The sequence below is a fragment of the Ursus americanus genome, chromosome X (assembly GCF_024610735.1).
Source record: "Ursus americanus isolate L20-20 chromosome X, mUrsAme1.1.p, whole genome shotgun sequence".
NCBI lineage: Eukaryota > Metazoa > Chordata > Mammalia > Carnivora > Ursidae > Ursus > Ursus americanus.
Genome location: NC_142164.1, coordinates 74440088 through 74457274, shown reverse-complemented (window position 1 = coordinate 74457274; position 17187 = coordinate 74440088). Strand labels below are relative to the sequence as shown.

At 39.1% G+C, this 17187-nt stretch overlaps 1 protein-coding gene across 1 annotated transcript; it reads right to left on the bottom strand.

Annotated features, from left to right (window-relative positions):
• Positions 1-13148: 13148 nt before the first annotated feature.
• On the bottom strand, positions 13149-14651 carry LOC123802695 (germ cell-less protein-like 1). The gene has a single exon (XM_045813566.1). It carries the CDS (start codon positions 14649-14651, stop codon positions 13149-13151), a length of 1503 nt encoding a protein of 500 aa, XP_045669522.1.
• Between the last annotated feature and the right edge of the window lie 2536 nt (positions 14652-17187).

The window sequence follows — 17187 nt, the reverse complement described above, 5'->3', positions numbered from 1 at the left end:
AGGAAACAGACACCCAGATCCAGGAGGCACAGAGAACTCCCATCAAAATCAACAAAGGCAGGCCAACACCAAGACATATTGTAGTTAAATTTGCATAATATGGTGATAAAGAAAAAAATCTTAAAATCAACAAGACAAAAGAAGTCGTTAACTTACAAGGGAGGAGCCATATGGCTAGCAAGAGATTTCTCAATGGAAAATTGACAAGCCAGAAGGCATTGACTGGCAGGATATATTGAAAGTGATGAATGGGAAAAATCTGAAGCCAGGAATATTCTATCCAGCAAGGCTGCCATTTCAGAATAGAAGGAGAGATAAAGAGTTTCCCAGACAAACAAAAACTAAAGGAGTTTGAGAACACGAAATCAGCCCTGTAAGAAATATTAAAGGGGATTCTTTGAGTGGAAAAGAGAGACCAAAATCACAAAGACAAGAACCTATCAGAGAAAATCTCCAGAAACAAACAGAAAACAAGAAATAAAATGGCAATGAATATATATCTATCAATAATTACTTGGATTATAAATGGACTAAACACTCCAATCAAAAGATATAGGGTGTCAGAATGAATTTTTTTTAAAAAAAAGTCACATCTGTATGCTGCCTACAAGAGACTCATTTTAGACCTAAAGACACCTGCAAACTGAAAGTGAGGTGGATGGAGTAACATTAATCCTGCAAATGGATGGCAGAAGGAAGCTAGAATATCAATACTTAAAGCAAACAAAATGGACATTAAAACAAAGACTGTAACAAGAGACAAGAGTGCTATATAACAATAAAAGAGACAATCGAACAAGAAAATAAAACAATTGTAGATATCCCTGCACCCAATATGGGAGCACCCAAATATATAAAACAATTAATAACAAGCATAAAGGAACTAATTGGTAATAATACAGTAATAGTAGGGCACTTAAACATCCCAATTACATTAATGGACAGATCATCTAAACAGAAAATCAACAAGAAAACAACAGCTTTAAATGATACACTGGACCAGAAGGACTTAGCAGATACATTCAGAACATTACATCCTAAAAGAGCAGAATACACATTCTTTACAAGTACACATGGAACATTGTCCAGAATAGATGACATATTAGGTCACAAAACAGGCCTCAACAAACACAAAATTTTGAAATCATACCATGCACCTTTTTTGACTACAACGCTATGTAAAAAAAAAAAAAAAATCAACCACAAGAAAAAATTTGGACAGACTACAAATACAAGAAGGTTAAATAACATGCTACTGAAGAATGAATGGGTCAACCAGGAAATCAAGGAAGAAATTTAAAAAACTCACATGAAACCAATAAAAATGAAAACACAATGGTCCAAAACGTTTGGATGCAGCAAAAGAGGTCCTAAGAGAGCAGTATATAGCAATACAGGCCTACCTCAAGAAGCAAGAAAAGGCTCAAATAAACAACCTAACCATATACCTAAAGGAGTTGGAAAAAGAACAGCAAATGAAGCCTGAAGCCAGCAGAGGGAGGGAAGTAATAAAGACTAGGGCAGAAATAAATGATATAGACACTAAAACAATCACAAAAAAGCACCACAATAGAACCACATCAATGAAACCAGGAGCTGGTTCTTGAAAAAAAAAATAATAAAATTGATAAACCTCTGGCCAGATTTATCAAAAAGAAAAGAGAAAGGATCCAACTAAATAAAATCACACATGAAATAGGAAGAATAACAACCAACACCACGGAAATACAAACAAGCGTAAAAGAATATTATGGAAAACTACGTACAACAAACTGTACAAACTGGAAGAAATGGATAAATTCCTAGAAAAATATAAATTACCAGAACTGAAAAAGGAAGAAACAGAAAACTGGAATACACTGACAGCCAGCAAAGAAACTGAATCAATAATCAAGAAATTCCCTGGGCGCCTGGGTGGCTCAGTCATTTGAGTCCTACTCTTGGTTTCGGCTCGGGTCATCATCTCAGGGTCGTGAGATCAAGCCCCATGCCAGGCTCTGTGCTCAGTGCCCGCTCTCTCTCTCAAATAAATAAATAAAATCTCAAAAAACAAAAACAACCCCCCCCTAAATCTCAACCAACAGAAGTCCAGGACCAGATGGCTTCACAGGCAAAGTCTATCAAATATTTATTCATTTATTTTTTTTTATTTTTTTTTTCAAATTCTACCAAACATTTAGAGAGGAGTTAATACCTATTCTTCCCAAACTATTCCAAAAAATGGAAATGGAAGGAAAACTTTCAAATTCATTCTATGAGACCAGCATTACTCTGAAGCCAAAACCAGATAAGGAAATACTAAAATAGAGAACTGCAGAAGAACATCCCTGATGAATATAGATGCAAAAATTCTTAATAAAACACTAGCAAACCCAATCCAACAACACGTTAAAATAACCATTTAAAATAATCACTCACCATGATAATGTGCGATTAATTCCCGGGTTGCAAGGGTGATTCAATATGCACAAATAAATCAAGGTGATACATCACATGAATAAAATGAAGGTTAAAAACGATATCATCCCTTGAATAAATGCAGAAAAATCATTTGACAAAGTACAACTTCCATTCATGATTAAAAAAAAAACCCTCAACATAGTAGGTTTAGAGGGAACATGCCTCAATATAATGAAGGTCATCTATGAAAATCCCACGGCTAATATCATCCTAAATGGGGAAAAACTGGGAAGTTGTCCTCTATGGTCAGCAGCAAACAGGGATGTCCACTCTCACCACTGTTATTTAACATAGTACTGGTAGTCTTAGCCTCAGCAATCAGACAACCAAAAGAAATAAAAGGCATCAAAATTGGCAAGTAAGAAGTAAAACTTTCACTATTTGCAGATGACATGATACTATATGCAGAAAACCTGAAAGACTCCACCAAAAGATACTAGAACAGATACACGAGTAGCTTTTTTGCTATTTCTAGTTATTAAAATTATTTACCCTTCTTTTGATTAGAAACTTGCCTTTCTTTTCACTCATTTATCATTCTTTTGCTTCCCTGAAGCAATTTACTATTTTTCTTTCTTCAAGACATCTCATGAAATGCATGTTTGATATATGTATCTCCACAACCAACTCCCCAAACACACATTTTGTTTTACTGTTTTGTAGCTTGTTTAATAACATATAACACTATGTTGAGTATCTTTTCTTGTCACATTTATTTCCACTACCTTAGTGTTGGAAAAATTTTCACTATTATACAAGAATGGTACAAAGAACATCCTATTCATCATTTATTTTTCCACCTCTTAAATATTCTTAGGGTAAATTTGTGGGAATAGAACTACTAGTTTCCAGAGAATAAGTAGCATTTTAAGACTTTCGACACATATTGTTAAACTGACCTCCAGAAATTTTATACCATTTCACATTTTTGTCCACAGTTCATGCTTGTTATTATAAACATTGGGATTGAGATAGCAAGGAAAACAATGTAGGTTTTATGAGATATTTATCAGTTTTAAATATTATCTTCTAGAATTTTACCAGAGTAAATACCCATCTTCTGCAAAATAGTGATTTTAAATAGCCCAAGGATTTTTTTTTTTTTGGTAAGCTTTAATTATCATAGAATTATTTTCTTTTTTAAATTACGTTATGTTATTCGCCGTACAGTACTTCATTAGTTTTTGATGTAGCGTTCCATGACTCGTTGTTTGCGTATAACACCCAAGTGCTCATTTATTTTTTATTTATTTATATTTTAAACTACTTCACTGAAGTATGATTGTATGCAAAATCTGTACATATTTAATGTATACAACGTGATGAGTTTGGAAATGAGTACACATCCTTGAAACCAGAGGATTTAATTACTGTCCATAAGTTTTTAACATGGTAGAGGACTTTTACAACACTTATGTCATATCTTTTTTCATCTCTATGCCCTTGGTTGATGCAATTTTCAATGGTAACCATGTTTTGATTGCTTCATATGTTTGTTTTTTCACTATAGAGCAATAACCAATTATCAAGTGGTTTCATCCTAAGTAGTGTGATCCCTTTGATCTGTTTTGAGCATGTTTATAGATGAAATCAGTTAGAAATAAAATTCACAGACATAAAACTTAACTTTTTGGAATACATCATATTATCCCATGAGTTTCATATCACGAAGATATTGATGTTTCCAATGCACAATTTTGCAGGTAAAAGACTAAATTTTTTATTGAAACATGAATTTTTCATTTAAGCTACACAATTGTGAAACTGACAATCTTCTCTAAATTTACCAGGGTTTATTTTCAACCTGGAATGTTTCCCAGAAAGATTAACTTAGAATACTACAATGGCATGTGAAAATTCCCACAATATCAAGTGAAACATGCAAAAGGCAAAACTGAATACACAGCATGAGCTATGTTTTAAAAATAAAAATCCCCACTGTGTGCCAGCTTCCGTATATGTATATGTATGTTCTATGTATCCTCACTACAGTTCTACGAGAGTAGGTACACTGTACTCGTGCTGTTCCCTAAGGACTGTGCACAGTATTGTAGCAGGTGTAGAAGCCAAGGACAGTAAGTTGTAAATTGTGATATCTGACAACAAAGGGGGCAGCAAAGGGGAACATAGACCAAAGCACCCAGGAGTTATTTAGCAAAGGGATAAAACAGACCTCTATTCACCTTTGGCTTTTGAAGCAGCCCAATTATTAATTCTGAAGAACTATTAAAGTTGGTGTTCTCCAGGATAATTTTGAGTCATCAAGGTGAAATTGTATTGGATTCCATACACTGTTTGCAAGACAGACAGCAATTTAATTATAGAAGTCCAGTATCTTAAAGGATTAAATCTTTGCTCCTTAAAGTGGTAAGCTTCAGGTATATTAGAATGTCTTGACCTCTGTCGATGAATGGGTATTACTTTAGTACTGAAGCAAATGTATTCGTACAAACAAAAATGGCATAGGCAAAACTGAGTAAAACAAAAGCATAAGCTTTTAAAACAGACAGACAGACAAACAGACAGACAGGCAAACACTGCAGTAGACCATTTAATTTTGTCCCACATGTCTTGGGTCCTCTGTCCCTTTTTCTTTTGTTCTGTTTTTGCTTTTTGGGTGTGTTGATCCACTTTTTTTTTTTCCTCTTTGAGTTTCAGTTCAGGTAATTGCTGCCAGCCCATGTTCAAATTGTGATTCTTTTCCCAATTGTAAGTCTAGTGATGAGCCCACTGAAGGCATGCTTCATCTCTATTACTGGTTTTTTCACTTCTATCATTTCCCTTTGATATAGTTTCCATCTCTCTGTTGAAATTACCCATCTGAAATTCTGTTGCCCATTTTTTTTCTATGAGGACATTAACATGTAGTTCTTTCCAATTCCATTAGATATTTCCACCATTTATGTAATATCCAAGGCTGATTCCAATGACTTCTTTGTCTCTTGGCTGTGTGTCATTTTTACTTGCCTTTTTGCATACCTTGAAATTTGTGTTGCTGTCAAAGACCAGACATTTTGTGTAGGGTGATGGAGACTTAGGTCAAGAGTTTTTACGTCTAAAAATGGGCATGATTATCATCCTGCTAGACTTCGGTCTGGATGTTTGAAAATAATCTAGTTATAAGGTGGAGATGGGTTGGCTTTGTGGTTTATTGTTGTTCTGTACACTCAGCACACTATAGGTCTTACATTACTTTAGTGATGCCTTGTCTTTAGGGTGGTGGTGCGGGGGTGATTTAACAGAAGGCTTTTCTTAATGCCTGCTCTATTCATAGCTTTAGAGCTTCTCTTCCCACAATGAACTCCATTGAAGACTCTGTTTTCTTCCCTCAGAGACTAGACAAAAATTTAAGATGTGAGGAGCTCCTTGATAAAAGTCTTCTGATAGAACTTCGTGCACTTTCAGTTCTTCATTCTTTACCTTGCAGCTGGGTGTTCCTTCTGGTCTTTCTGTTTTCCTTGGTTCATCCCTGTGTCCACTAATGATGGAATCAACCATACAGAGACAGATGGGGAGTGACAGCCAGAGAAACACAGACAGGCAGTCAGAGAGACACAGATGGTGAGAGACAGACAGATAATCAGACTGACAGGCTGACAAAGATGGACAGGGAGAAGAGAGAGACAGAGACAGACAGAGAGACACATCGACAGAGACAGATAAAGATAGAGATGCAGGCAAAGAGCAGGGCAAGCAGATGAATCAAGATATAAAGGAAGGCAGAAATAGAAACAGAAAAACACAGACATACAGACAGGAACAAAAATAAACAGAGAGACTGAGAGATAGAAGTTGACAGATACAGACAAACAAGTATGGAGGCAGACAGGCAGACAGGGAAAGGTAGACAGACACAGAGAAAAAAAGGGATTTTTAGGCAGACCAATGGAGGAAAAGATGGTGACAGATGGACAAACGAGGAGAGATAGATGAAGCAGATGAGAGAGACAGGCAGAGAAGGAACAACACACAGAAATAGAGAGGCAGGATAAGACAAAGAAATAGAGAAAGGCAAAGAGATAGACAGGCAGTGAAAGGTAGAGGAAGACAGAGACTTACAGGGATAAATCTGATTTGACAACCAATTCAAAGACAACCAGAGAGACACAGACATACAGATAGAGACTGACAGACAGAAACATACCAAAGAAAGAGAGTGGCAGACAGCGACAGCCAGAGTCAGATAGATAGGCTAAGAAAAAGAGTCAGATGGAGAGAAACAGACACAGAGAAATAGAAAGGTATATTGAGATAGAGACACATTGTCAGAGACAGAGAGAGACAAATTCAGGAGAAAACAGAGGCAGAGACAAAGACAGAGAGAAAAACAATGATAGATTTACATAGATGGCCTGAGATGAAAGGACACGAGAGAGAAAGGAAGGCAGACTGAGACAGATGGACCTGCAGAGAAAGGGAGCTAAACAGAGACAGAGACTTACAGAAAGAGAATGACAATTAAAAAAAATCCGGAAGGACAGAAATGAATAAAAATTGAGCAGTTGGGTGGGAGGATGGATAAAATAGGTGATGGGGATTAAAGAGTACACTTACCATGATGAACACTGAGTAATGTACAGAATTGTTGAATCACTATATTCTACACCTGAAACTAATATAACACTGTATGTTAACTACACTGGAATTAAAATAAAAGCTTAATTTTAAAAATGGGCAATAGGTAGATACAGACAAACAGAGGAGAGAGACACTAAGAGACAAGATGCAAGAAAACAGATGAAAGTGGCAGACAAACAGAGAAAAATAGAGTAAGCATAAAGAAAAAAAAAGGCCCCCCCCCAAAAAAAAAGACAGAAAGAGTGAGGGAGAGATAGTCACAGACAGAGTCATAGAGGAAGAGACAAAGGAGATAGGGACATGATCAGAGAGAGATTTATTCAGAGACACAGGGACAGAGAGAAAAACAAAGAGTGATCCAGACACAGAAGGACGGATAGACAGAGTGAGACATACAGTCATAAACAGACATATGGAGAAAGAAATCTAGGCAGAGGCAGACAGAAGAACAGATGCCGAGAGATAGAGACACAGAAAAGGTTAACAGACAGAGACAGACAGACAAGGTGAGAGACAGAAGCAGAGACACATAGAGACACACTGAGACAGAGACAGAGACAGAGTTGGGGCAGGCAGGAAAAGATAAAGATACACACACATAGAGATAGATAGGCAAACATATAGACTAAGAGAGGTAGAGATTGGTGGGCATATAGACAGATGGCCGGAGACAGAGACTGGCAGAAACTGACAGACAAAGTTAGACAGAGACAGATAGATGGAGGCAAAAAGAGAAAGAGTATTAGTGGCAGAGAGACAGAAAATCACAATCACCACACAGAGACAGAAAGACACAGAGACAGACAGGGAGAGAGAAATAGACACATGCAGAGATAGACAAAAAGAGGTATAAGCAAAAAGACAGCCCAAAGTAGAAAGACAAAGACAGACAGCAAGATATTTCCGAAGACAGAGTCAAAGAAAAACAGATTTAGACAAAGAAAGACAGACGGAGGTAGTAAACACTGCCAGACAGAGACAGAGAAACAGAGACAGAAACAGATAAAGACATATAGAGACTGAGAGACAGAGGAATATAGAGACAGAGAAAAACAGTAACAGCTAGAGACAGAAGTACAGAGGCAGACAGAAACAGAGACAGAGAGAGAAAAAGACAGGTAGGCAGAGATGCACGGAAAGGGACAGTCAGAGACAGAATGACTTGGAGACAGACAGAAAGACAGAAGAAGACAAATACAGACAGGAGCAAACAGTTAATTGGCAGCTGGACAGTGACAGAGAAAGATTCAGGCACAGTCAGATACAGACAGAGAGAGACAGAAAAAGACAGACACACTGACAGAGACTAACAGAGACAAGCATTCAGACAGAGCCAGACAGAGTCAGCAGTACAGAGGCCACTTCATAATCATGTCTGAACAAAGATAAAACATGAATGCTTTACAAGCCACAAAACACCAAACATTCTCCTGTACTGGCTCTCACGCTGCTTCTTCTTTTTTTTTTTTTTAATAATTTTTTATTATGTTATGTTAGTCACCATACAGTACATCCTTAGTTTTTGATATAGTGTTCCATGATTCATTATTTGTATATAACACCCAGTGCACCATGCAATACGCGCCCTCCTTACTACCCATCACCAGCCTATCCCATTCCCCCAACCCCCTCCCGCTCTGAAGCCCTCAGTTTGTTTCCCAGAGTCCATAGTCTCCGATGGTTCATTCCCCCTTCTGTTTATATCCCCTTTCGTTCTTCCCTTCCTTCTCAAACTGATCTTCCTGCTATTTCTTATGCTCCATAAACGAGTGAAACCATATGATAATTGTCTTTCTCTGCTATTTTAACTCTCACCGGACAGCTTTATTTCCAAATTCTGTGGTTGAGACCCGGCGAGCACCTTCCTGTGGACCTTAGGGATATACACTCTCTCCCCATCCCTTTATTTTCCTCTTGAAAAGATTTTTTTTTTGGTAGCACATTGATAAATCTTTCATCAAAATTCCAATGTCATCTTTGTGTTCCTTATACATAGACCCTTTATTTTTTATTAAAATATTTTATTTAGTTATTTGACAGAGAGAGAGAGAGAGCATGAGCAGAGAGAGGGAGAAGCCAACTCCCTGCTGAGCAGAGAGCCCAATGCAGGGCTTGATCCCAGGACCCTGAGATCATGACCTGAGCCAAGGGCAGACGCTTAACCAACTGAGCCACCCAGGCACCTCTGTATAGACCCTTTAAACAGTACCATACTTTACACTTTCTGATGTCTGTGTCTATCCCATCTACATCTTTCTCCTTTATAAGCCATTGTTTGTTAGGTCCCTTGTATCTTTGAACATGAGCTCTAAGACTGCTAGCCTCTGTTTTTCATAGACTACTAAATCTATCTCAGGGACCCTACTGGAAGGGGACATAACAGAAGAAAGTTTGTATACTGAATTGTAGTCACATTTCAGTCCTGCCTCCTTAAGATAGGCAGAGAGAGAGAGAGAGAGAGAGAGAGAGAGAGAGAGAGAGACTAAAAATGATCTAATCAAGCCCGAGGGAGTACAGTTGAGGGAAGACTATCTCTGCCATGAAGTTGTGAGAAAACTTGGTCTTTCAGCCAGATCTCAAATGTTGAAAATGAGTTTTTGTTTGGAAAAAAAAAATAAGGAAAGTACCATATGGAGAGGGTTCAAGACATTCAAACAGGTAGGAAAAAAAATAAAACCAAAGGGTGTTCTGGGAACTTAAGATTTCTCCAAAGCTATAATGGGGTAGGTGTACAGTTAGTCTGGGATACATAGGAAAGGGAGTTCAGAGACAGAGATAGAGACAGAGGAAAGCAGACATAGGCAGGGATATATGGAGGCACATACAAATTAGGGCCGACAGTAGCAGTTAATGACAGAGGTAGGGAGATAAGCTGATGCTGATAGATAGAAGTAGAAAAAACAAAGACAGACTGACTGTGAGACAGACACAGAAACAGAGAAAGACAAGAATAGAATGAGAGAGACATTCAGCAAGAAAGAGATAGTGGCAGAGTGATTGAAAAATCAGTCGGACACAGAATGAGACAGAGACAGACTGAGACAGAAAGAGAAAGACAAGAGACAGACAGATGGAGAAAGAGACACATTTACAAAGAGGGACAGAGACAGAAAGATAAACACCCATGAGAGACTATGGACTCTGAGAAACAAACTGAGGGCTTCAGAGGGGAGGGTGGTGGGGGAATGGGATAGGCTGGTGACAGGTAGTAAGGAGGGCATGTATTGCATGGTGCACTGGGTGTTATACGCAACTAATGAATCATCGAACTTTACATCAGAAACCAGGGATGTACTGTATGGTGACTAACATAATATAATAAAAAATATTATTATAAGAAAAAAAAAAGTAAGACACCCAGAAAGTCTTACAGGCACAGAGTGACAGAAACAGAAAGAGACAGAGACAGAGTCCGACAAAAGATAGACACTAAGACATACAGAGGTAGACAGAGATGGACAACGATGCAGGGACAGACACAGACAATAGAGACAGAGATAGGGAATGACAGAGAGACAGAAACACAGACATACATAGAGGGAAAGACAGGGACAAGGATGTATCTGTATCATTGTCAAGGACTATAGTGTAGATCTATATCTCCTTTGGTGTGACATTTAGTTTGCTGTTATTTAGTTTCTTTCACATAGCATTACCATGACTATGTATTTTGTCCTGAGTCCCCCATTTCCCCATTCCTTTACTGGGAGGCTGTTAAAAAAAATGAGTGTTAAGGAGGGAAGCTTTCCTCCTCAAGCTTAGCAGTCCAAAAGAAAAGAAAAGAAAAGAAAAGAAAAGAAAAGATAAAAAAAAAAAACCTTAAAGACTGATATTGGATAAATCGCATAAGCTGGCAAACGGCAACAGCCAGGGTTTGTGAAAGTTTAAATGTTTAAATGAGTGCATTTAAGCTGTCACTATTTGAACATTATTAAGCAGCCTTCTATTGAAAACAGCAAAAAGAAATTTAAGGATTCAAAACTAATTTTGAAGGAGGAACCCACAAGTAGATCTCTCAGTCAAGGTGCATTTCTACCTAAGTACTCTCTGAATTTTCCAAGGGAGGATACCTCTTTTTTGGTGAAATGGCATCCTGGCATTCTGCTCAAGAAACAAGTAATCTGCAATTGCTTAGAAAGTTTATATAAAGGAAATGAAATTGTTATAGAACTAAAAAAACCAACCAAACAAAACTAATTCTTACTTTTCTATCTTTCTGCTTAATCACTACTCTTTCCCCAACATCCGTTAATTAAAAATGTGAAATGAAATCTGTCATTTGTAGTTGTTAGGATATACGGAGTGTAAGTGAACACAGAGGGAAAAATGCAAAAGTAAAGGCAAACATCAAAGGGTGTGAATAGCAGCTTCCTGACTGAGCCATTTCAGGTAACTGTTATGTAATTATTACTCCAATATTAGTATGTGGGTTTGAGATAAAGAAGACTTTCTTTATCATCTATGGAACATAAGAACTAGGAAGATCGGTAGGAGAAGAAAGGGATAAAGAAAGGGGGGGTAATCAGAAGAGGGAATGAAGCATGAGAGACTATGGACTCTCAGAAACAAACTGAGGGCTTCAGAGGGGAGGGGGGTGGGTGAATGGGATAGGCTGGTGATGGGTAGTAAGGAGGGCACGTATTGCATGGTGCACTGGGTGTTATACGCAACTAATGAATCATGGACGTTCACATCGAAAACCAGGGATGTACTGTATGGTGACTAACATAATATAATAAAAAATATTATTATAAAAAAAGAAGACTTTCAAACATCCTTAAAGAATAAACAAACAAGCAGTAAAAAATAATTTGTTCACTGGATAACAAAGGATAAAATCTAATTGGGAAGAGAACTACACACCAGCCAGAAAAATTCTGGTTTGAACTAAGTAAAACATTAAATCTGTTATTTTTTTTATTCATTTGTTCATCTTATATTAGTTTTTCACATTCCTTCCAAGCATGTTACCTATTATGTGTATGGGTTACTAAACAGAATTTTCTGTTATTTTACTTTTAACTACAAGAAATCACTCAGTAAAATGCAACAAATAGGGCGTTTGCGAGGGAATGGGATGGTGGCAGCTTTCAAATTAGCAGTAATCAGAAAGCAACATATTTAAATCACAACTAGTGCATTTCTCTCTTCTTGACAAAAACACTTTCTACCTTACCCTTTAAGTTACTAGCTTGGACTTCTTACCTTTTGATCCCATTTCCAGATGCCAAATAATTCCCACTGTAATTCAAAGGCATTTCGTTCCAGAGGTTATCAGTCCTGCTCTTAAGCAGGGAATAGTTAATGCCAAACACAATTTGGACATCAAATATTTCTGAAGAGCAAAGGCCATCGACTTGCTTAAAAAGTTCTTTCTGGTGCATAAATAATTCATGACTACGTGCCACAAGGAGAAAAAAAAGAGCTATATTTATTAAAGGAATATCCTCACAGAATCAAACAGCTTCTTTTCACTGCCCCTCCAATATAAGATGTTATAAAGTTTGAAATGTGAAATTCTGGGGTTAAAATGCTAGGGAAATTAACTAACATCAAAATAGTATTAGGTTGAGGAACAACCAACAAAAAGAAGATCATCAGTGTAGTATGGGTGTGTTTGCACAGTGAGATATCATGGAAACCAAGGAGTACACTCAGTGGCAGGAAATGGGGAAGAGGGAGCAATCTGAATGAAACTAGTGGCAGTGGTGGTAATGAGTTAGACAGGGCAGTTCCAAACACACCAACTGAAAGATAAGTCAAGGTATTCCTTTCATATCCATTTAATCAAACTAAAGGAATTGCATATTTTAAGAGTTCTACTAAGAGTAGTACAGTAAGTAGGTTCACAGTTTCTAAAGTCAATTGGTCTTGGTCTCCGTAGAGATGATGTGGGGGTTAAGGAATAGTAAATCAGGAGGACAGGTTGCCACATTAATAGCACAGATGATTTTTAGAGGTGCTTCATTCTGTTAAAACTATTTTGTTTTTAACAAACCAATGTCTGTTAAAACATTTTGTTAAAAATATGTCCTTTTCATATATGCCCATAAAGAGTCTCAAATGTTACCAGCTATAGTTCACAAACCTGTAAGCTTTGGCATTGGTGCTTACTCTGGGCAGCGTCCCTCATGTGGGAGATACAGGAAGTTACAGGCCACATATATGGGGAAGGCCACCTCTTGGTTTTCCAGGTTCACTACCTCTAACTCTTGATCCTTTCTCAAGGAAAGCATCTGGTATTCTGTGTCCTTCCTGAAAACAGCTCTTCCAGCCCTGTCCAAGGAGGTCAAGCGCAGGCGGAATGCAACCTTTCTCTGACAAAGTAAGCTAACCCCCAGGCCATAGGACTTGTTCAGGGCATTGCACCGGAAAATGATGCGCCGGTTGGTATAGCACACCACCAGGTCCCAGCCGAAGTTGAAACCAGCCCATCGCCAACTGCACTGCTCATTTCTGCACAGCCGGCCCCCACACCGCATGCTGTTCCCCTGGAGATCAGACAGATAGATGTCTATGGGTCCAAGTTCCCTTGTCTGCTCAGCCTGGAGCAGTGCAAGCCACTGCTCTTTGTATACTGGGGTAAGCCATGCAGCAGGGATCAGGGCATCCTGGTCAATTATGTGTGCTGATGGCAAGTCACAGATTATGTAAGCAAGCCGCAGCTGCTGGAACACTGGCACAAAGTCTCTGCCCTGCTCAGTCTCCAGGAAAGGGGTGCCTTCTGACTCGCTCCTGGACCTGGTAAACCACAAATCAGCATCAGGTAATAAGGCTCTGTGGGAGCCCCTCCATGTTGGCTGCAGCTGCAGGAACATCCACTTTTTCAGCATGGTGTACACGTCCATCTCTACCTCCATAACCAAGAGCTCTGAAGAGGCAACGAGCTCTTTCATGAGTTCCGGGCTGACTTCTCGCAATAGCTCCTCATTATGCTGGATCATCAGGTTATCCAGCAGCCACTGGAGGCACATGGTCCTGATGCACTGGAGGCCATAACTCTCAGCAGAGTAGTAATAGCTGCACACAGTCTGGGCACTGACAGTCTCCTTCATCACCTCTCCACATTGCTGAATTAGCTCATCCATCTGCAGCATGCTGGCCGTGGCCAGGATGGCTACTACTCGTCCAGGTGTGATGAGCACGGTGTCTTGGTACAGAGAACCTAAAGTTTCATGCATCGCCTCCCGATCAATGTTGTCATCAGGCATCTGCAACTCTATGGTATTCATGGTTGTTTCCCGCCAAGCACCACTGAACATGCTAGCAAAGTACCCTGACTGGCATAAGTAGACCCTGTGTAAATTCCACTCCTCCCCCAGTGCACGGATCCGCACATCACTGTTTTCCCCTCTCAGGAAGAGTGCCTCATAAACCGACCCTGAACTGTCTCTGGCACACTTCCGGCGGGGCACTTTTGCGTGGGGACCTCCTGGGCCTAACTTCCGCTTGAGGCCGCCCTGACTGGTGGTGGGTCCGGCCTCCTCACTGTCCTCCTCCCTTGCCTCTACCACTGCCACTGCTACCTCCACTGCCTCCTCTCCAGCAGCACCTAGCTCTTCTTGGGCACGCCCCGCCCTGGGCCATAACATTCGACTGCTTAGTGCTCCCATTGACTGTACCTCAAGGCGGCAAAGGACACACTTCCTCACCAGGCACAGTTACCACGGGCACTAGCTCAGCCCAAAGTGCTGCCGGGTAGAGCTGACGTCAGATTTTACGTCACTTAGGACGCCACGCTAAGCCACACCCTATTAGGCCCAACCCAGTTGGACAAAGGTAACTCCTACCACGAAGACCACGTTGTTTAACTCACGCTCTGGGGCTTCTGTGGGTCCCTTCAAAGATTTATGTCAGAGCAGGGGCCCTTTTACATGATTTTTCCCCATTACTTTCAAGAACATAATTCATTCTTGTCCATCTAAAATATTTAGTGACCGTTCCCTTTTGGAGAAATACATATTGGTCTCAATTTTGTCCTCTTATTTAATTTTAAAAATTAGCTCATTACTTCAGACTGTGAAAAGATTTTCTGTGATAAACGTGGTAATTTCACCCCAGACTTTGATTTGCCACTTAACTTTTGTTTTTAAATAGCATTAAGTTACACAGCCAATTTCAACTCTTTGTATGTGTGTAAACCATCTGCTTTTGTGTTCATGTCTCTGTTTTCCATAGGCAGAGAAACATAGCTTTGGAGAAATCTTAAGTTCCCAGAACACCCTTTGGTTTTATTTTTTTTTTCCTACCTGTTTGAATATCTTGAACCCTCTCCGTATGGCACTTTCCCTATTTTTTTTTCCAAACAAAAACTCATTTTCAACATTTGAGATCTGGCTGAAAGACCAAGTTTTCTCACAACTTCATGGCAGAGATAGTCTTCCCTCAACTGTACTCCCTCGGGCTTGATTAGATCATTTTTAGTCTCTCTCTCTCTCTCTCTCTCTCTCTCTCTCTCTGCCTATCTTAAGGAGGCAGGACTGAAATGTGACTACAATTCAGTATACAAACTTTCTTCTGTTATGTCCCCTTCCAGTGGGGTCCCTGAGATAGATTTAGTAGTCTATGAAAAACAGAGGCTAGCAGTCTTAGAGCTCATGTTGAAAGATATAAGGGACCTAACAAGCAATGGCTTATAAAGGAGAAAGATGTAGATGGGATAGACACAGACATCAGAAAGTGTAAAGTATGGTACTGTTTAAAGGGTCTATACAGAGGTGCCTGGGTGGCTCAGTTGGTTAAGCGTCTGCCCTTGGCTCAGGTCATGATCTCAGGGTCCTGGGATCAAGCCCTGCATTGGGCTCTCTGCTCAGCAGGGAGTCGGCTTCTCCCTCTCTCTGCTCATGCTCTCTCTCTCTCTCAAATAACTAAATAAAATATTTTAATAAAAAATAAAGGGTCTATGTATAAGGAACACAAAGATGACATTGGAATTTTGATGAAAGATTTATCAATGCGCTACCAAAAAGAAAAATCTTTTCAAGAGGAAAATAAAGGGACGGGGAGAGAGTGTATATCCATAAGGTCCACAGGAGGTGCTCGCCGGGTCTCGACCACAGAATTTGGAAATAAAGCTGTCCGATGAGAGTTAAAATAGCAAAATACACCTGTTCTAGAAGCACATGACCCAAACCATAGGATTAAACTTAACATTTTGAATTGGGGTGAGCCAAAAAGACGCATTGAAGTAAGTGGATTGAAACAAAACCCAAGGTTTCCATGACATCACCTTTTTGGCTAATAACATGACTCCCAAGACATTAATGTTTTATGAGCCCACATAAGTTTCCACTTCACTTGTCCACTCAGCTACATGGGCCTCAATGCCCTTTCTTTTATTTACAATAAGTCTCTTGAAAGGGGTGTATCATCTTCCCCATGTTCCAAGGTTTACTTGCTTGACTTCAGTCACCATCTAAATGTCATAGACTCTCAAATTCATAGCCCATGCATGGACTTCTGCTTTGACCTCAGGTGCTTCAGAAATACAAATTTTGCCTCAATAGGTCTTCTGATCATGTAATGTCTTATAGACTGTAAAAATATATCAGGGGTGGAGGAATATTTTTTTGCTCATGATGTTCTGAAGACAGAAAGAATTTTTTTTCTAGTAGACAAGAGAACTGAAATTTACCTCATATTTAGACAATAAATAGCTAACTGATACTATGACAAGTCTTTGAGGGTGATTTGTTCTAACAGTGCAGGTAAAAGTTTACCTTAGACCTTGAACGCGTTTTCCACATCAATTGTTGTGATTCGTTCCTCAAGTTAGACACCAAAGGATGATTTCATTCCATATTGTAGCAAAATTTGATTTGGGGCCTAGAAGCAAGCAGGGTGATATGATGCAGTGGAAAGGATGAAAACTGCCTGGGCAAAGTCATGCTAAGATTTGAATACTTAAAAAATCCTCGATTCTCTGAGAAGTATTCATCACATGAACCCAATGCATTACACTTGTGATGCCTGTCAATTATAAAAAAAATAATAATAAATAAATAAAACAAGGCAATGATAAAACTAGGAAGCTATAAGCAACTGATGGTTTTGATTAGTGCATTTGAAGTATGTGGGATTTTATGAAGGACTGTGGCTTTAAGTGAATTAAAAATTTCCAAGCAGTCATGAAGAGCATGGTTTGGGTGA